This window comes from Carassius auratus, chromosome 27, assembly GCF_003368295.1.
Source record: "Carassius auratus strain Wakin chromosome 27, ASM336829v1, whole genome shotgun sequence".
In the NCBI taxonomy this organism is placed as follows: domain Eukaryota; kingdom Metazoa; phylum Chordata; class Actinopteri; order Cypriniformes; family Cyprinidae; genus Carassius; species Carassius auratus.
Genome location: NC_039269.1, coordinates 20,025,240 through 20,047,032, shown reverse-complemented (window position 1 = coordinate 20,047,032; position 21,793 = coordinate 20,025,240). Strand labels below are relative to the sequence as shown.

The window sequence follows — 21,793 nt, the reverse complement described above, 5'->3', positions numbered from 1 at the left end:
CAGCACAGTTACTCCAGTGACAGACATGACAAGCTCCAGCTATCACACACACACACACACACACACACAGGCACATAGGGAAAGGAAAATATATCTAAAAATACATTTGCACACAGTCCTCACCACTCTGAAAAAAAAGCTTGTCTGTTATCAGACAGTTTGCTGTAAGTCGCCAGTGCACATCAAATGAGGCTCAGTGTATTAAAGGATCAGCTCTAATCTGATTTATTCTATTATTATTTTTTTTCCACATCTCTCTACCATCAGTTTTGCAGTAACCAAAAACAACATTATACATTATATATATATATATAAAAGTCAAATATTTCTGTTGTTGTAAAAGGGACAGTTCACCCAAAAAGTTTAGATTTATACTGTTGTTATTTACTCACCCTTATGTTGTTAAAGAAAAGTTTTTTTTTTATCTGTGAAATACAAAAAGTATATTTAACAGATTGTCCAAGCTTGCTCTTTTCTATATAATGAGAATAAATGGTAACTACGACTATCCTCTTTGTAAAAAAAGTAAATATTCAAAATACTTTCATTTGAAGTATAGTTAAAATCTATTAACATATTTACTGATATATCTTTTGAGACTTACTGATATAAAAGTTATAATTTAACTTTATTGAATTACTACATGTGCACGATGCACATTTCTTAATCTGAAGCCTAAAATGTGTTTTGATGTCAGTATTAATGAGAATTGCATGATCTTTGAATAATATTAGTCTTTAAATATATCAGTCGCATACCATACTAAAAGCACATAAATATGTAAATGTATCCGTAGTATACTAAGCATGAAATAAATGTATTTCAAATACATTTTAGTATATTTATTTTTAACTAGGGCCTTGTCCCAATCTACTTTCATTGTACAATAAAAAGGAGTTTAAAAATATCTAATTAAAATCAGAAATTTTAAATATTTAAAAAATATTTTGAAAATGTAATTTAATAAACTAATAAAAAATAAATATAATCTAATAAAAATGAAAAATGTAAGTTACATTTTTCCATTTATTTTTTGCTTCACAGAAGAGAGAAAGTCATATGAGTTAAAAAAAACAAGGCCGAAAAAGTGATCATTTTCATACTGGGTGAAATATCTCTTTAATATGTGTTAGTTGTTTTAATAAAGGCACCACTTATTTTATTTAATATTAATAACATTATCAAATAAGGACTCATCCGATAAAGAACATTGAAAAACAAGACAAATTAATTCTTTAGCACAGATAGGTGTCTGCAACAGCTGTCAGCCACATACACACACGTCATGAGGACTGATTGTCATTCTGAAAGGATGCCTCATACAGTATTTTGACATATAACAGCAAAATGTTCCTTTTTGGAGGTTCAGTCTTATAAATATCATAGCTTTCAGAAAATGTGCTGTCTCAATTCAAAAGCTGCGGCCTCCAGAGGTGACATTTGTTGGCCAAATACATAATTTAGCCCATCTCATTTAAAAAAAGTAACTATTACATTGAAGAGTATGAAAGAAATCACAGTAATTTATGTCTCACAAGGAACAATATAACATTTTATAATGGTTAAAGGGGTCATATGACGTTGCTAAAAAAACATTGTTTTGTTTTTAAGTGGTTTAATGTACTTTATTGTTGCTCCTCTATGCCCTGCCTTTCTGAAACGCATAGATTTTTACAAAGCTCATCATTCTGAAAAGCGAGGTGTGCTCTGATTGGCCAGGTATCCAGTGCATGATTGGCCGAATACCTCAAGCGTGTGATGGAAATGTTAAGCTAAGAATCAAAATTACACCCTCTTTCTTTGTGTGAACATTTGGGCGTTGTTATGCAAATCTTCCCACATTGTGACTAGACATGTGGGGATGTGTTTAAATGAGGCATTTTAGGAGGGCATGGACAAGTCTTAAAGGGGTCATATGATGCAATTTCAATTATTTCTTTATCTTTGGAGTGTTACAAGCTCTTGGTGCATGAAGAAGATCTGTAAAGCTGCAAAGACTGAAGACTAAAAAACAAAGAGATATTCTTCATCAAAGTTAAGACTCTGCTCCTCCCCCCCAAAACGTCTTGTTCAAACACGCCCCCACATGTCTTTGTCACTATCTGGAAATATTTGCATAATCCTGCCCAAATGGTAATGCAAAGAAAAAAGGCTGGGTGCAGTAAACACAGTTAGCGTTGAAGCAGCCATGTCAGCAAGGTGCTTTGTGTATCTATGAGAAAGCAAAAGCACTTTATTTGGCCTTCTGAAAGTATATGCAAGATTACTTACAACAGAACAGCAACGCATTTTGTGGACGACTGTTTCGTGAACCTATTCTGACTTTGCTATGACAATCTGTCACTTCTGAATCAGCTACTGTAAGTGTTTAGTTATTAGTTTAAGTATTTGCTACTGAATGTTCAAATGCAGAGTTTTGTGCGTCCCGTGTGTGTATGCACGAGTGTTTGTGAGTGAGAGAGAGAGTGAGACGGTCACACAGTGGAGTCAGCTGTCTTAACTATTGATGGCTTGTGTACTGCGAACACATACAAGCTTCATGACTGTATCTGTCACGCCACTCTGTTTCCTTTTCAGGCTTGAACTGATGGTAAAACTAAGGACATTATTAACTGTCTTTACATTTATTTTGAAAGATGAAGCTCGCAATTATGGAAAGGGATGTTACACTTCCAATGAGTGCTTGCCGTGTTCGGCCAATCACAATGCATTGGGTCAGTTGGCCAATCAGAGCAGACTGCGCTTGTCAGAAGGAGGGACTTTGTAGAAAATGACGCATTTGAGAGAGGAGGGGCATAGAGGACAATAATGTACAGTATTTGAAAAAAAAAAAAGTTTTTTGAGCATTAAAGCTTGTCAACATATTCTGTTACACCAAATACAAAAAATAATGATCTTTAAAAAAACATCATATGACCCCTTTAACTTTTATAAAGAATATTTCTTTGGGTTTGAGACTTTAGTCTTTGCAACTTTAGGGTTCTTGTCTATGCACGAACAGCTTGTAACAATCCAAAGAGAAAGGAAAACTTGAAATCGAATCATAAAACCTCTTTAATTTTCTTAAATGAGACATCCTCGATGAATGTGGCCTTCAAACGCATCCTCCTTATGGTGCAGCCTTCAAAATGGAATATATAGCTATTGAGTTTATTGACAAGTCATTTCAAACATTAGTCAGTGTCATATAGCTTACAACAGATATGTGTGCGTTGTATTTCTTTCAAGCACTATTGTCATTAAAACTGTACGTAAATTATGTATAGGAGTAAATTAAAGTTGTCAAGAGTTAGAATTGAAATATTTTCTCAAAAAGTGTTAATAACACATCCATATTTCACTTTCAGAAGACTCTGCTGAGACGTTGGTTCACGTTTCTTGTCTCGCTGGCCGCTCTTGACCATCGTACAACAATCTCAGAGTTCCCAGAGTGTGAACTACACAAAATGTGCGTGTTATGCAGATTGGCCCAGTTTCTCCATCTGTATCTGTAATGCTGTAGGGAGCATGAGAGAAAAGACATTGATTTAGCTGTTCAATTCTATCTTCCCAACCAAACACAAGTTAAAGGAAGCACACTGGATCCAACACCAGTAGCTTTTCACTGACAGCTCTCAGAAGCATTCCACCTCCTCAACGTTTAATCTTTTATGTGCAGTTTAAGTAAAGGGCAATCTTAATAAACTCCAGCTATAAAGACATTTGTCCTCAGAAACACGCTATCCCCATTTATATAATCCCCAAGATTGATTATAAGAGTGTTTCAGCACATGGCACGCTTTCTTAAAAGCCTCTTAAGGTTTTGAAGAAATGCGCAAATTATCTGCCCACCACAAGTGTGTGAGTGTGTGTGTGTGTTTCCAAAGAAGATTGACATGACTGGATTGTGTATTCTACAATGAAGAGATGACACAGAGGGGGTAATGTGTGGGAGTGTGTCCACCATTCTTTAGATAAAACATGCTATATCATTCATATTTAGCAATAGCAGCAAAATATTGTCATAATGGCAAGTTTGTGTGGTGTCGAACGTGAGTCATTTATCTTTTCAAGCAACATTTGTGTGGGCGGTGATGTCGTAATCATTCTGTTTTTCAGCATTAAAGGAATAAGTCACTCAAAGATGAATATTCTGTTGTTTTCTGTTCCTGTGGCTCAGTGGTAGAGTATTGCATTGGCAGCGCCAGGGGCGATTCTAAGATTTTCATTTTAGGGGGGCTCAGCCCCCAATAAGGGTATGATTAAAAAATATTATTTGACTATTAGGGTAGGGTTGTATACTACTAACCTTATTGCAATCCACTATTCCATTGTATTTCCTGTATTTCATATATGGGAGTAGGAGTACTGACTGAGCCATATATAACACTGTAAAAAAAACTAATACAGTTTTTTACATGTGACCAGTCACTGGAAAATTTTGAATTGGGAATGTAGATTTATTTATTTTTTTTACAATAAAGACTAACTGATTCAGTATCAGGACATTTATGTTTATCCTTTGATGATACCACTGCTTTTTTCTTATGAAATGTACGTGGAAATCGGCAGAATATTAAAACAACATAAGGGTTCAATGACTGCAATGCATCTTGGGAACACAGTGGTATTGTGTGTGTGAGGCTGTCTGTTCTATTCTCACCTGACTGTTGCTCATTTGCAGACCTACTCCCGCACAACAAAAAAAATGTTGTATATCCATCTACAATGAAATATAAATTATTATATTTTATTATTATTATTATTATTATTATAAATTTTTAGCTTTTTAGCCTTTATAATCAACAATATGGTTGGTTATACATCAAGTCAGCCCCTGGAAATTTATTTCATTTCAAATCATTTAACTAACCAGCTAATATTCATTAAGAATATAGACAAAACATGTATTAATGTAATTGTCTATTGGCAATATGTTTAATCTGTTCTATATTTATTTCAATTTATTAAAAATAACACCATTATCAATTTGCCACTTCTATAACTCAATTACTTAAAAAAATAAAAATAAATCACAGATCCCTTTACTCTTACTCTAATATATGTATCATGATACACTAATGATTCATTATTACTTAATACAAAATTATATTTAATAATAGAAAACAAAATATCTCCACATGATGTTTCTCTCTCTGTGCCATTTAGTAGCCTACTTTCAGACAATGATGTGTGTCGTTAATAGTTTATTTTGCATGGCTGCATAATGTAATGCCGAAATACACAATAATATGTTTTCAATTTTAAAAAGTGAATTAAAATAAATCATGATCGTTTTCTAAAGTATGTTTTCATGGGTGTTAATCGCTTCATTTTTGTTGGAAGAAAAAACAACTGTCGCACTGTGATAAAGGCTGAAGGTGAACGCAGCGAAGACGTACTGGTATTGGATGCGAGAACACACACACACACGCACGCACACACACACGCACACACACACGCACACGCACACACACACACACCTTGTACTCTCTGATGTTCGCTCTGCTCGGCGCCCCTGTGGATTGAAAAACGCGCTGAATCCGTGCAGACTCAGATAAGGGGAGGAGCCGGAACTTGATGCAGCTTGCCACCGTTTCAAATGAGTTTTAAAGGGGACTGAAGCGATCACTAATTAATTAATCAAATAATTTTTTAGGGGGGCTGGGCATAAGTTTAGGGGGGCTGAAGCCCCCCTAAAAAGGGCCTAGCGACGCCCCTGGGCAGCGCAAAAGGTTGTTGGTTCAGATTCCCAGGGAACAGACATAATGGTAAAAAAAAATGTGTAGCCTGAATGCCCTGTATAAGTCACTCTGGATAAATGCTAATTATCTAAATTTATTATATTAATAAATGCTATAATAGTATATAAAATAAATAATACTAAAATAACATATTAATACATGTTTTTGGGTGAACCATCCTTTAAGCACAACTTATCAGAATATAAAAAAAGAAAAGAAAATGGCATGAAAAAAGGTTAATCTGCCACGCTTTTCACACAACACTCATATTCACAAAGTCAAAGCAAAAGAAAGCGGATGCTTGAAAAAAGAAGCACAATTTATGACAGCAAGCATGACTGTATGTCAGAAGTCAGTCAGAAAGAGCTTTATTGCCAAGTATGTTTGCACATACAAGGAATTTGTTTTAGTGTCACAAGCTTCCAGTACACAGAGACACACAGATAATAAAAATAAGATGTTAATAAAATACACATGCATAAATATAAATAAAACAGGAAAAAGAATAAATTGTATGTACAAGTGTGCTATAGATAGAACACGCAGCATGCAATCTGCTGTGTCACATGCTAATTATTGCAAGTGGCAAAAGCACAGCTAACAAAATGTCTAAAGAAATAGTATAGAAAGTTTGGCAGGTGAAAATAAAGGAGAGTAAATTATTTTGAAAGAGATGTGAATTTCTGTCCTTTTACCACTAGAGGGAGGTACAGCTCTAAATCAGGGGTCTTCAAACTTTTTCAAGGATCCCTTGGTGGATATTTAGTCAGATAACATGTATATTGGCCCTACATAATATATTTGCATACCTATGATACTTATATTGCACATTCATTAAAAATCAGTACTGATCACACTTATGTACAATAATATGCATCTTAATATGGGAGCAGGTACAATAACATACAACACTGCTCAGAAGTCTGGAGTCAAAAGATGTTCTCTGTTTGAAATTTATTCTGCAAGAATGCATTTACTTTATCAAAAATGACAGATGACTTTTGTTAACGAAAGATTTCTATTTCAAATAAATGTTTTTTTTTTTTTATGTTCACCAAATATTTCTGAAAAAGATCAGTATTTCCACAAAATATTAAGCAGCACAACCATCTTCAAATCTGATGAGAAATGTTTCTTTAGCACCATATTGGTGTATTAGAGTAATTTCTGAAAGATCATGTGACTGGAGTCATCACAGAAATAAATAATATTCTAAAATTTATTAAAACAAAAAAATAGTACGTTTTTACAATATTTACGTTTTTTTTACTGGGGTTTTGATAAAATAAATGCAGCCTTGGTGAGCAAGAGATTTAAAAGGAAAAAAAAAATCTCTTGGCGACCCCAAACATTTGAACAGTAGTGTATTTAGATGAACTTCAGCAGTGATTTTTAGTTAATTTAATACCGTTCTTTCACCAACAAAAATTTATTTGTCATTAAATGATTACCGCAGTACCGCCAGTTGAAGCCCCCTGATCTAAAGCTACACCTATACAACAGTGTGTTTCTACACACATTGTCAGACACCATAAGCAAATTCCAACATGAACAATAGAAAGCAGTTTGTTAAGACACTGAAAAACTGAAAAGCACAACGTAAGACATCAGTGTCCAGCATGCAGAGCAAGAGAAGCCAGTCTGGTGAGAAGCTGCATCACAGAAGAGCTGATAGCGTGTTAGTGAAACTACATCAACACACAGCAGGGCTTGTGTCTCCTTTTGACCTTTTTAATCTTTGGGGTACCTGTAGTGGACGGGTCCTCCGTGCCGTCTCTTTTGCCCTTTCGTCCAGCAGAGGGGATAAAGGCATTGGAGTTTTGATGGGGGATCAAGCTCTTGCTTGCTTCATCTTCACCGTCTCCAATGATCACCAGCTCTGCCTGAACTGAGCCCTCACAGCTCTGGCTGTCATCTTCGGCATTCTTGTATCCCATGAAGATCATGGTGACAGGCTCGTCTGATGGCATGGCATTCAGCACGCTGAGTTTGGAGTCCTCAGAGTAGGCCGAACATGGACTGTGGTTTCTGATGTCACAATCCAAAAGTCGCATTCCCTGGTGGTTCTCTCTTTGGTTGTAATACTGTCCATGCATATGTCTTTCCCCTCTGTTGTGATAGCATTCTTCTGGTCTGTCATTGTAATTAGGCATTGGCAGGAGAGGAAGTCCATGACCTACATTCTCTGGATAGCACACACCATTACTGTACACAAGCTCAGGCCATGCCGATAAGTCGACGCTATATGGATCTTGGTATCCGTTGGATTTGTGGCTCTCTTGGAATTTACTGGCCTCATGGGAGAGGTTGTAGGGAACCTGAACGTGATTGGACCTCTTTTTTTTCTCAGACGCCTGTCTCAGCAGCTCCTCGACCTCAACAGGACTGAGTTCATCCACTCCGTTCGCACCAGGCTGGTGACCATCCGTACGCAGGGCGTAGACGGACTTCCGGCCATCGTCATAGACTTTGATGCCTTTCTGCTGGAGCTCTTGGGGAGAAATGGTGGAGGTGGAGAGGACTTGGCTTTCACCTGTGCGCAAGTCCTTCTGAACGTTAATTTCCATGGCGAGCAAAGCTGTAAGAGACAAATGGATTGTGTGCAATATATAAGCAGTGTTGGGTAGGTTATTTTGGAAATATAGTAGGTTACAGATTACAAGCTACCCTATTTAAAATTTAATTGTCACTGTCTGGTGAGATACCACCATGGAAAAACACGGTCTGGGTCCAGGTACAAGTAAAATGACTCTTTAATTAACAAAAAGGCCAACAGGGCAAAACAAAATGGGTTCAGGAATTGGATACAAATACTACAACAGAAAAGTGCTCAGGTTTATGGATTTTGGGAAATGGAGTCTGGGAGATGGTGACCTCTGGTTGAGAGAGGGAGAAACGCAGGCCCCAGACTCATGACAGAACCCCTTCTACAAGGAATGGCTTCCAGGGGCACGGCAAAGCGGGGAAGGATGGAAGGAGTTGGAGGAGGAGGGATGGGAGGAGTGGGAGATGTAGGAGTAGGGATGGGGGGCCAGGTCCATTTGCTGGAGGGGGACCTAGGGACTGAGGCAGAGCCGGCAAGATGTGGACCCAAGGCAGAACCAGTGGCCACCACAGTGGCCACCTGACACCGCTGCCTCGGGGGAACTCTGAAGCGGATGCCGCCACCCTGGGGGAACTCTGAGCGGACGCTGCCGCCCTGGAGCCTTTGAAGCGGATACCGTTGCTTCTGGAGCCTTCGAATCGGACGCCGCCGCCTCTGGAGCCTTCGGAGTGGATGTCGCCGCCTCTGGAGCCTTGGGAGCAGACGCCGCAGCCTCTGGAGCCTTCGGGAATGGACGCCGCCACCTCTGGAGCCTTCGGAGCAGACACTGCCGCTTCTGTAGCCTAGTAAGCGGACCATGTTGTTTACACCAACATCAACGGGAGTTTCTGAATGCTGCCTAACAGCCTGGGTTGCTACGGGAATGAGCGTAAGGTACTGGGTGTGGCCTCTGACACCCCTTGGATTGCCACTTCGGGAGAACTGTGAGCGGGCTCTGCAGCTAACTCCACCCTGACCGCTGAGCTGCTCAGATGCAGGGCCAGGTTAATGTAGTCCTCCAGCTCGGCTAGACCTCCCCAGAACAAGAACATTAAGACCATAGCCAACCAGCGAGCCGCTCCAACAAAGTCCCTGGTGTAATCCTCAATGCTCCGGTCTCCCTGGCAGATGTTGAGAAACTTCCCTGCAAGACTCATGTTTGCTTGCTGAATTCTGTCACGGGCTGGTTAGATAGCACCTTGGAAAAACAGGGTCTGGGTCCAAGTGCAGGTAAAACTACTCTTTAATAAACAAAAAGGCCGACAGGGCAAAACAAAACGGGTTCAGGAATGGGATACGATTACGGCAAAAGGAAAGTGCTTGCATCCACAACCTACAAAAAAAAACAAAACAAAAAAAAAAAAACACACCATACAATACATTTACAATTGCAAACAATTCAGCCAGGCAGAGCGGTGAGTGAGAGGAGAATATAGAGTCTGTGACACTGGGGAACAGCTGAGGGCGAGGGTAATGAGATTAATGAGTGAACAGGTGTATGGAGTTGGGGGAATGGAGTCTGGGAGATGGCGACCACTGGTGGAAAGAGGGCGAAATGCAGGGCCTGGACTCATGACAGTAAAAAGTATTTTGACCAGCGGATTACATTTGATTACTTTGATAAATTTCTAATGTTTTCAACTGTTAATCATTTTCAAACATTTAAAGCACCTTAGAGAAGGATTCTGATTACCATCAGACTTTTAAAATCCTGAATATTATAATTATTTAATTTTAAAGAAAAGCCACCACTAAATCAGACTTTAGCACCTTTTACTTTGAGCTATGATACTGTTTTTGAAATAAAAATTTTAATAGTTATAAAAGGAAACACTGGAATCTAACATTGCCTCCATGGGGGGTTAATCTTAAAAAATAAAGTAAAAACATGAACCCAAATAGGAAATAAAACAGTTGTCCTTGCAACAGCATGTCCCCTGTTTAAAGTCCTAAAACACTGGTGTCGCATATTTTAGAGTAGTCAATGCAATTTGGGAACGAAATCAATTCATCTGTATGTGGGTGTGAAAAAAATCAGATAATTGTTATTGATAATTGTAATTGTTAACACTTTCATAAATAACTGTAATTTAATTACACATTTTTTCTCTCAGTAAAAGTAACTAATTACAGTTACATTTATTCTGTAATTCATTATTGATATTTACAATTTAATTTATTTTTTAATCAGCTTTAAAGGGTTAGTTCACCCAAAAATAAAAATTAGCCTGTGTTTTACTCACCCTTGAGGCATCCTAGGGGTATATGACTTTCATCTTTCAGATGATTCCAATCGGAATTATAAAAAATTTTCCTGGCACTTCTAAGCTCATTGTCATTGTAGTGGGTGGGTGTTTCTGTTTATCAGTCCAAAACATGTTAAATAAAGCACGCACATCCAAAATGAAACATGCCTCACATGGCTCTGAGGGATGAAAAAAGGCCTCCTGTGGCAAATCCATGCATTTTTGTCAAATGTAATAAACACTTTTCTATCACTTCCTCCATCTGTCATACGCAGAAGCAGTTTGCATGATTAGTGACGAACACAGAAAGAAAACAAAACTCTTGGATGCACGTGTTTTGGACTTTTGAACAGAAACACCCATTCTCTACAACAATAAGTCTTCGCCATAGCCAGGCAAATTTTTAATATAACTTAGATTTGATTTGTCTGAAATAAGAAAGTATTATACACCAAGGATGCTTTGAGGGAGAGTAAAACACAGGCTAATTTTCATTTTTGGGTGAACTAACCCTTAAAGCATCTCATGAACTCCCAGGGATTTGTTAACCCCAGTTTGGAAAAGCCTGTCAAATATATTTATTTTGCTGTTTTACATTATATAAAACATTGAAAACAGTCTGTAGTCTTCTTTCAGTTTACCAGGTTTGGATTGGTCGGTTTTTGCTTCAGTTTCCAGGTCTTGTTTCTTCCTCTGATTTTTTAGCGGTGTGCTGGGATTTCGCATGTTTGGAATTGTTGACTGAATATAGATTGGCTCTGCAAAAGGAGTGAAAAGATGAATAAATATGGCAAAATGTATCCCAACAATATGCTTACAGTTTGTTTTATGGTCTGTACAGCATTGTGATGGAGTTTTAAAATATTTACCTGTTGTGAAATCTGCATGCACTGCCTGTGAATATACAAACAGAATCACATCCAATTTTAAAGCCTATATAGTAATTCATCAAAGCAAAAAGCGGTGTTTGATCATTTTAATTAATTAAAGGGACACTCCACCCCAAAAGGAACATTTTTTCATTAATCATCCCATTAATAATCAACTTATCCCCATGTTGGTCCAAACCCGTAAAAGCTTTGTTCATCTTTGGAACACAATTTTATATATGTATAAACCTTATATGGGGGTGGTGTTGGCGCAGTGGATAAGACACATGGCTTTGGTGTGAGAGACTTGGGTTCGAATACACTGTGAGACACCAATGTGTCCCTGAGCAAGACACTTAACCCCTAGTTGCTCCAGAGGCATGCGACCTCTGACATGATAAAAGCGTCAGGTAAATGTTAAATATTTAAGGCTTGTGACTGTCCCATTGACTGCCAAGTAAGTTACACTGATATGAAAGACATCGTCAGAATAGTCCATCTGCCATCAGTGGTTCAACCGCGACGTTATGAAGCGATGTGAATACTTTTGTACGTGAAGAAAACAAAAATAATGACTTTATTCAACAATTAATCTCCTCTGTGTCTCTCTGCATCACCGTAGCGCCATTTTGGAGAATATCTGCTAAATGCAAGCAGCTTACGCTCTTCTGTGTCAGCAGCGTTACACAGATGCGCTGTTTTCGTTCAGATCAAAGCCTAAATACAGGTAGAAAATGTATCCTTGTGTCACGGTTGACACAGAATATCGTACGCAGTTTATGTTCAGTGGATATTCCCCAAATGGTGTTCCGGTGATGTGGAAAGACAGAGGAGATGAATTGTTGAATCGTTATTTTGTTTTTGTCCTGTGCAAAAAGCATTCTCGTTGTTACATAATGTTATGGTTGAACCACGGATGGTGGCACATGGACCATTCTGATGATGCTTTTCATACTTTTCTGGACCTTGACAGTCATAAGCCTCCCGGTTTTCATCAAAAATATCTTACATTGTGTTCTGAAGACGAATTAAGTGTTTATGGGTTTGAAACGACATGGGGGAAAGTGATTATAGACATAATTTTCATTTTGTGGTGGGGAAGTAAGCCTTTAACCACATAAAAAAAAAAAAGTACCTTAATGATGTCCTCTGGAGACCTTTCAATGACTTTGAGCCTCTTTAAAATCAGCCCCTCATTTGTTGAGATGTTCATTTCCTCTCTCTCCAACGCTTCAATCTCTTTCTCTATCCTACAGAGAATTTGTTACAATAATTGTTTAAATAAGACTTTTTAAATATGCATAAATATGTCCTAAAGAGTTATCCTGGCGCACACACACACACACACACACACACACACACACACACACACACACAGATTGAACTCTACTAAGTCACACAAGAGTGCCATTCTTTACAAATCAACTGTCACTTTGTTTGCACTTTTAGTTTCATAGACATTCTAGACCCAATAAGCAATGAGTTGTTAAAAGGTCATGAAAGCAATATAAACAAATATATAATAACAGACATTTGAATTTATTCATACAACTGATGTTCAGTCAGAATCAGTCATCAGTCTGAATCATTTAACACACTCTCTAATAATAAAACCGACAGCAATATTTGTGCTAGGTTGCGACCTGCATTTAGCAGCTTTTCAAGGACATTGGAACAGCTTTTTTTTAGCATCCTTCTCTGACTTCATTGCTACTACAAAGCAATGTGGTTACAAAGCATTGCACATCTCTTGCCTCATACTTCACTCTAATAGATTTCATTACGGCACCACAGGGCAAATCACACTAGCTGAGAAACATCACACCAGCCCTGAAGTTCTTTGAGTTAAACACAAAAGACTTTAGGAGATTGAACTCTTAACACAATGATAAGACAGTGATGGCAGTGCATCTGATTTGAACTGATTATCTCTCTATTGGCTGATTTGCTAAATAGCAATAAGGTTTAGATCACACAGTCACTGGCTTAAATAGAGTGTAAATAATGCTACGGTAATGAAATGTAAAAACTTTATTCTTTCATCTTACCGATGTATGGTGCTCTTGAGGTGCTTAGTTTGCTGTGCATCTTCAAGAGCTTTTTGGGTTTCCTGTGCATTACTGCTATTCATCCCATCCATGAGCCACAGATCTCTCATGGATCTTTTCTATGAAAGACATATAAAGATGTTTCAAATCCCAGACCGTAGCAATTCAGAAAAATGCTGATGAACAGGAAACGAAAACTTCTAACATCGAGAAGGTACCTTGACATGTTGAAGCTTTAGTTTCTCTCTGTCAATCTCAAGCCGCTTGTGGGCAATTTCTTCTTGGATTTTTTTCTTATTCTGTGAAAAAATGAATTTAAGAATTTATATAGATACATAGAAGGAGCATAGCTACTGTATGTAAGTGGTTGCAATACAGTTATTCTAAATTCAAGAGCATTAAAAATAAGAAGACAATGTGGTTACCGTAATAGCTTGAAGGCGCTCCTTTAAGAGTTCTGCTTCTTCCATCCTACCACTGGAGATTAAAAAAGAAACATTTATCCTTTATATGACATTACAAAATCATCGCTAATAGTAGCAGGGCTGCATTTCGACATCTGTCCAATGTCTCAAAGGGTTGTTGGGTGATATGTAGGACAAACTCCATACAGTGACACTGATATTTGACTACTTGATTTAATGTCCATTCATCACCACTTGCTTCCTGCTTTCTAAAGATCACTGTAGTTCCATGAATAGCAGCAGCGGTAAAACAGTCTCTGCGATGCACCATAAATAATCTGCCTGACAGGGTTTGGTAGCCCCTGTCTGAGTGGGTGACCCCTCGAAGGCACTGCCGGGTTTCATAGACATCCAAGTAAAGCCTTAGGCTAGAACTTGCCCCTTGAAGTAGTTTCATGCTTCATTCACCCGATTTCCAGTTAAATATCTCTTACAATAGGCCAGATGTGACCTCCTGTGACTGTCACATCAGCTGTAATGCAGGAATATGAAACAATATTCTAAAGTTACAAGCAAAGCACTGCCGGATCAGTGCTTCCTATTAAATTCTTAATCAGCATGTACAGTTTAAATAAGGTTCACTGTTATTACTTAAATTATCATTGACATGAATGGAAGTAATGCTGACTTAAGCTACAATGGCTGTTAATATCTTGATTTTTAGCAAGCAACCACAAAGACAAAAAAAAAAAAAAAAAACTAACAACATGCAGTCTTTGTTTTATTTTGCACTAGGGTCAAATATGAAGTTTATTTGAGTTTTTGCCATGATTATGTAAATTTAGAAGTACCTGAAAAACTCTGCTATGGACTATTATATAGAATACATTTTAATTCACCTCATCTTTTGATCTACACTTTTAGTCATATCTTTGCTAAAGATACTTCAGTTTTAAGTTTTAAACCAACACAAGTACTTGTCTAGAAGACTAACACTGTCATGTGACAGCAAGGCCAGTGTCCCCAAGCTGCTTTTTTCCCCCCAAGGAATTGTGAGACCGGCTCCAGACGTCCTGTCTCTGTCCATGTTTCAAACTATAAGGCTGCTCACTGCCCGGTTCATTAACATACTAAAAAACTGTCCAGGATAGTTGCTTAGTATTTGCCTGTAGGTAATAAAATGAAATGTATAGAAAATGACTGTCCAAAAACATTTCCAGGAGAGACATCATTTCTTTTGATCTTATTGATAATTTCAATTAATATCACAGCATCATCTACAGATCCTATGGATGTGTTTGGTAAACCATAATGCTCCAGAACTCCACTAGACTCAGGAACAATCTAAAAATAACAAGGCCACCCAGGGGAACATTGCCTAATAAATTCGACACAGTGGCACACCAAACCATTGGGTCGCTTTGCTCCCTGACACAAAAACCCACAAAGTGTTCAGAAAGTAATGCATATAAGGGCAAGAGAAAAAAAAATGCACAACAAAAGCGAATGAACAAAATGAGAAATTAATTAAATTATTAATAGATACCCTCTTTTTGAAAATTGTCATTGGTGAGGGCATAGTCTAAAACCCAGTAGCACTACAATGTAAATTTAACCACTGCATTTTACTGTGTAACTAGAGTGAAAAAGGCACAAAAATAACAATTTTTACAGATTAAGTTTCATTTTACAGTTTTATAGAAAAAGCCCTGATTTCAGCACACATTCAAAGCAAACCGAGCAAGCTGATTGGCAGATGAAATCTTATATGATCAGTTGTTTCTGGGGTTGAACACTTCATGCTGTGGAGGCCTCTCCTGCACATGGTCAGTTTTCCTGTCAGTTTTATCCTAGAGGAAGTTTCTCTCTAATCTCCTCTAATCTGATTAGCAGTCAGTTAAGATATAAATCTCTTGTGGCATCTGCTCAAATAACAAACATCCAGGAACTGTACACTTATTATATGTGAATGCAGATATTGGACATCTTGAACTTTATAAAACTATGCAATATTTTATCCAAAATTCATCAATATATGTAAAACAACTGTTTGCTAAATTTTTGTGAGCATGCAAGGTGTGCTAACGTGTTTGAAAACATAGAAAATGGGGCCTGAGTTGCAATTAAATTCATTTTAAAATGTCACTGAATATTTTAATGACTTAAAATAATGGGTGAAAGTCTAAACCCTCACTTTTCCCAAAACTAAATGTCACCCAATCCACAGACGGGTTTCTGAGACCATTGATTAACGTACAAATGTACTGTACAAAACAGCATGTTATGGGATTAGTTAATTGATCTTCACTAAGAAAAGTAAAATAGCAGAAAACACACTTACCGGGTGGCTGAAGATGAACGGATATCCAGAAGGGTTTTGTGAGTTCACGCACAGCCGTCAAGCAGCTAGGAGCACGCAGGTGCTGTAGACAAGACTGACAGTCCTCTCTTGAGCCAATGAAATGCCAGTGAGCTTCAGTTATTCAGTCTCTATAGTCTCAACAGTGAACGACGACAGCCCACACCCTTTTAAGCTTGGGACAATTTATGCCTCTGTGTTTGTTATCTTTGGAGATTGCATTTTCTTGGAAGGAAACACACCATAGTAAATTTTTAATAAATGCTCTTTCTAATTGTCTCACTGTCCAAATACAGACATAAAAAAAAATAAAGTTAATGATAATAGTAATAATGTTAATAAAAAATAAGTTTTGAGAGAAGTGAGTTTTGACTTAAATCCAAATATGATCTGTCCTGTGAATGAGAGATACAATGGTTATGCAGACAAGCCGTTCTTTAATCTAGTTTAGTTTAATATGAAAACCTTTTTCCTGGGCTTTAGAGTGTACATAGCAATGTCTCTTCACTCAAAACACCATTAGGCTATACACTTCAGAGCTGCTTTCTGAGTAGAGAAAAACCGTGTCACAAATCATTTTGACGTGAGGCGACTCACAAGCTGCAGTCAAGTGTCAGACATTCTTACATGCATACTTTCCGTTTATTCACACTAGCTGTAGAAAATGAGACCCACAGCAGGACGGGACATTCCTACCGCTGCATCTAATGAAGAGAATGAAGAATGCTGAGATCTTTCATGAACTTCCCAGCTCAAATTGATATCCTTCACAATGTTATCCTTTAATGGTGATTTTTACATACTAATAAAAAAATGGCCAATATATATTCAAGAACATGCACTTTTGTGTTCAGGACAGACAGAGCAAATGTAAAACAAAACGACACAAGCCTCCCTACAGTAGCATCTGTCATACTTTCTGCTTTCTGCTCAAATGACGCATGCTTTTAGATATTTAGGGTGTGTGAGGTGGGGCATTCACAGGCTCGTGCCCTACTGACAGCTGAGGTCACCCAGTGCTTTTACAGAGACCTCCGGAAAAAAACAGCAATGGTCATCAGACTGCAAGCCTGCTTCATAGCATACTGATAACAAATGTTACCATTGTTTGTTGTAAAGGTTAAAATACAGACTCTTCATTTTAGCTGTTGGTAAATTTGGTTACCGTTCATTTAACTGTTTTTCTTTTTTTCTTTTTTGAGATAACATCTGCCATGTACATGAATAAATCAGGTTTTAAAAATACAATTATTATAATAATATATTATTATGAGTAAATATTTATTTAATTAGTGTAAATTTGTTCTAATACAAGATTCACTGATCAGATCAGTTGTGGCAAGACTAGGCCTATTCTTCACTGTTGTCTAGAGATGAGACCTCTTGTTCTATCACTTTTAATCCTCTAAATTTCTACAGAATTCAAGGCCTATTACTTTTGTCCTTGTGACAGAATGCACCTTTACATCTGATATATCTGTGGCATCCAAGAAGGCACTTAACCCACTTTTGTGTCCTAATCCAATAAGGCTGTCACTCTTCCCACAGGGTATTGATCAGACAAGTGGAGTGTGTGTTCAAAGGTGACGTGATCCTCATACTTAATTCAAGCCCTTAGGAACTGTATTTCCCTGTGTGTAAGTGTGTGTGTATCTGGTATTTCCTACGTTGTAGGGACCAAATGTCCCCACAAGGAAACCAGTAAATTTTCACCTTGTGGGGACATTTTTGATCCACATGAGGAAACTTTTAAATCACAGAAAATGAAAATAGAACAAAATACATTTTTGTGTGAGAGGTAGCGTGAGGGTTAGGGTATAGAAAATACAGTTTGTACAGTATAACTACATCTTTAAAATGTCTCCATAAAAATGGAAATGTGGGTGTGAAATGTATCTATAAACTATATTTGATAATATCAGCTAAACTTAGATTCTGTGCACTGTGATTCTGTGAAGTCCATTTACGTTCTGTGCACTTTGTAATATTGCAGTGTTTCTAATCTGCTATTTACAATATGATGAGCATACAGTGCCATATTTTCCCACAACCTGTCATTTTTAATTCATAAATCTGTGGGTGCCACATGTTACACAGCAGAAAGGCATTTGTGGGGTTCTTGTGAGACAACCAAGGTCTGGTCATCCCCATAAAAATGGACATCTGATTTTCGAGCTCTGCTGTCAAGTCATACAAGATGACTTCAGTGAGCCCTTGCTTCTCAAGAACATTTTGTGATGTAACACTTTGAAGGAACAGAACAGTGACAGGAATTTAATGAGAGGTGAAGAAGTGCTTTTTGCATAGTTTAAGTGGATATTCTAAAGCTGATTTAAAAAAAAAAAAAAAAAATTCAGGGTGGGTTGGACACAGACAGTATGATAAAAAAAAAAAAAAAAAAAAAAAAAAAAAAAAATTCTAATTATTCTGAAATGTTACCCATATTAAAATAGCAAACGAGAATATGGCAAACCCAATAGCATGTTGTTCATTGTTGTTTTGATTGCCATGGACACCACATTCTAGCATTCTAGCAGCCTGTCATTAGTCACTAACAGTGAACTGGACATCAACAGACTGAGTCTGGCACTACTTTTAGAAAACAAAAACAAATGTGGATTTAAAATTTAAAGACTGCAAAAGTGACCTTTAATTTATTTGCCCTAAATGCTGAAATGATGAAGCATAATCTTTTTCTCGTTTCAGTAGTGAGTTCCTGTGTTGTACATGTATGTATGACAGTATCATTTCTTCCAATCCTACCAAAAACAGTAGGGGAGATATTTAGCATTAATAGACTTGATGACCTAAGGAAGAGTACATTTTCAGCATATTTCCATTTTTGGTCAACTATTCCTTTAACCCACAGTATCTCAAATAAAATCACTATGAAGGTGATAAATGATATTATTGTGGCACTTCTGTGTCACTTCAGCTGCACTTCAACAGTTCTGTGCTTCACTTTTTTTTTTTTTTTTTGATCTGTCAAAAGCTTTTGACACTGTCGACAATGCTGTTTTAAAGAACAGAATAATTTGCTCAGGATTGTCAGAGCATGCAGTTGCATGGTTCTCAAATTATCTGAAAAATCAGGACTCAATGCATTAAATATGAGGGACTCTGTTCTGATTTTATTGTTGTCCATTAGGGGGTGCCACAGGGCTCACTTTTGGGGCCCCTCCTATTTATCTTGTATATCAATGATTTGGGTCAAAATGTTTCTGATGCTAATATGCATTTTTCATGCTGATGATACAGTAAATTACTGCTATGGATCATCCCTTGCTCAGGCCATTGAAACCCTGCAAAAAGATTTTGTTGCTGTACAGCATTCACTTCTTCAGTTAAAACTAGTCCTTAATGCTGACAAAACTAAGCTAATGTTGTTTTCAAATTTTACAATGGTGCCTCAGACTGTTCCAGTACTGTCTACTCTTGAAGGGAATATTATAGAGGTGGTTCATGAATATACCTTGGTGTCTTGATTGATAACTCCCTCACTTTTAAATCACACATAGAACAACTTGTGACGAAATTAAAACTTAAACTGGGGTTTTTCTTCCGTAATAAATTTTTTATAATTTTTTTTAAAAGAAAAAACGCGCCTTGTCACTGCAACTTTTTTTTTAATCTGTGCTAGATTATGGTGATCTATTTTATATGAATGCTTGATTGGATTACTGCCTCCATACATTTGTACTTTAATCACACAGAGAAGTGTTGACTCTTACTCCCTGCGATCAAATGATCAGCTGTTGCTCTCTGTTCCTTTTGCCCGCACTGAGTTGGGGAAGAAAGCCTTTGTCCACTCGGCTCCTTTTGCTTGGAATATGCTGCAGAAGGACTGGAAACTGACTGAGCTCTTGTTCTTACACACCTTTAAAACTAAGCTGAAAGCAATGGAGATTGCCTCAATAATGTGCAATTGTTTTTCTTAACCTGTATAATTTTAATTTAATATTTCTTTGTATGTTTATAATTGTGTAAATGTTGTTGCCTCTTGGCCAGGACTCCCTTGAAAAAGAGGCTTTTAATCTCAATGGGACTCTCCTGGTTAAATAAAGGTTAAACGTACAATATGGAATTTTTGGCCACCAGGGTTCACTCAATCAAAATAATAACATAAGACGTACTTTGATGACGTCGGGAAAGAGCGTAAGGCTCATGGGAGTTGTTGTTCATTGGAACACGCGCTCTGTCACTCCCTATCATTCCTCACTCATTCTAACTTAGTATTTTGACAGTCACGTCTTTTCGAATGGAGAGACGGTTTCAACGGCAACAACATAAACAAACGTTACTGCGCATGAGCGCTTTTGTGGACCTAACTTAACTTCTGGTAGACTTCCAAATAGAATCAATAACAACAGCCAAGTCCCTCTAGAGTAGATATTTTTTGATAACAAACAAAATGTTTGCTGCGTGGATCAGGCGGACTTAATGAAAATGCAAATTCATTATTTGCCAACAGGAGATGTTTTAAAGCATAGACATAAAGCGCGAGAAATAGAGGTTTCCCCAGTAACAGCTGTAAACGAAGCAGAGCTGGTACGCTCATACGCTGCTATCAGGCATCTAACATGCAAGTCTTCCTTCAGAAATACAGCGATATAAAAACACCTGTGCCTCGTTTTGATATTTAAACATATAAATGTAAGGAATTATTATTATTAAAAGTGCAGTAAGTAACGTTACTCATGTTTATTCAATGAAGCCTTTTTGAAAAAAGATCAGTTTTAAAATTGTGGCGAGTCTCCAAAAATAAATAAATGTATGGTAAACACATCCCGCAGCACAACCACCTGAGCCCAACTTCAGTCTACTCATCACCTTGCCTTTAACTGTGTTTGTAGAAGGCACCGCAGCCAGACCGATATACACGACCGTGCGCCCAAATGAAACCGTTTATATGAATTATGAGACCCCTATCAAATCAATATTCCATCTAGCTAGTAGTAATATATGTTAAAAAACACAGTCGCCTTTCGTTAATAATTATAATTACGTTATACTATGATATCGAACAAGTTAGAGAACTGCATTTGAAGCTTCTTTTTTCAGCTAGATATAGAACAAATGTAGATTTACATGAGAGCTAGTCCGTCTGCGTTTTACACAAGACATCATCGTTTCACAAAATATACGGATAGATACAGTTAGCTGAATGGATGCATACCTGTTTATCAGAATGCAAGCGAGTTCGGCATCTCTCTGTAGTTTCAGCTTGTCACGAAGCTCTCTCTATCTTGGAAATGCAACTCCAATATTTACCCGTGTCTTGTTGCTTCTCTTGTCCCAAAACCATCTCGGGTCATTTATTTCACCCGTGCGTTTGCGCTTCACAGAACGTGCAGGCAAAGCATAATCATGATCCATGACTAAGTTATTGATTGAGGTTTAAATACGAATATAAACAATATAAATATAAAATATAATAGTCTCGATCAAGGCTACTACTTTTTCTTCTTCATCTCGTCTTTGTTTCTGTTCACCTTTGTATTTGGCAGTTCCGCAGGAAGTTAGATAAACTAGAGGGGTCAAAGTTTATATGACACCATAG

General features: G+C 37.4%; 1 protein-coding gene across 2 annotated transcripts; it reads right to left on the bottom strand.

The window, feature by feature from the left end:
* Positions 1-2,917: 2,917 nt before the first annotated feature.
* palmda (palmdelphin a) lies at positions 2,918-16,350 on the bottom strand. 2 transcript variants are annotated; one of them, XM_026206444.1, is made up of 9 exons: positions 16,216-16,348; positions 13,896-13,947; positions 13,689-13,769; positions 13,471-13,589; positions 12,558-12,672; positions 11,423-11,447; positions 11,195-11,311; positions 7,471-8,301; positions 2,918-3,496 (listed from the first exon to the last, which is right to left on the bottom strand). In XM_026206444.1, the coding sequence occupies exons 2-9, from the start codon at positions 13,938-13,940 to the stop codon at positions 3,456-3,458; spliced, it is 1,374 nt and encodes a 457-aa protein (XP_026062229.1). In that variant the 5' UTR covers positions 13,941-13,947; positions 16,216-16,348; the 3' UTR covers positions 2,918-3,455. The 2 variants fall into 2 exon arrangements, with proteins under 2 accessions (XP_026062229.1, XP_026062228.1); XM_026206443.1 differs by lacking the exon at positions 2,918-3,496 and having other exon boundaries at positions 7,080-8,301; positions 16,216-16,350.
* Between the last annotated feature and the right edge of the window lie 5,443 nt (positions 16,351-21,793).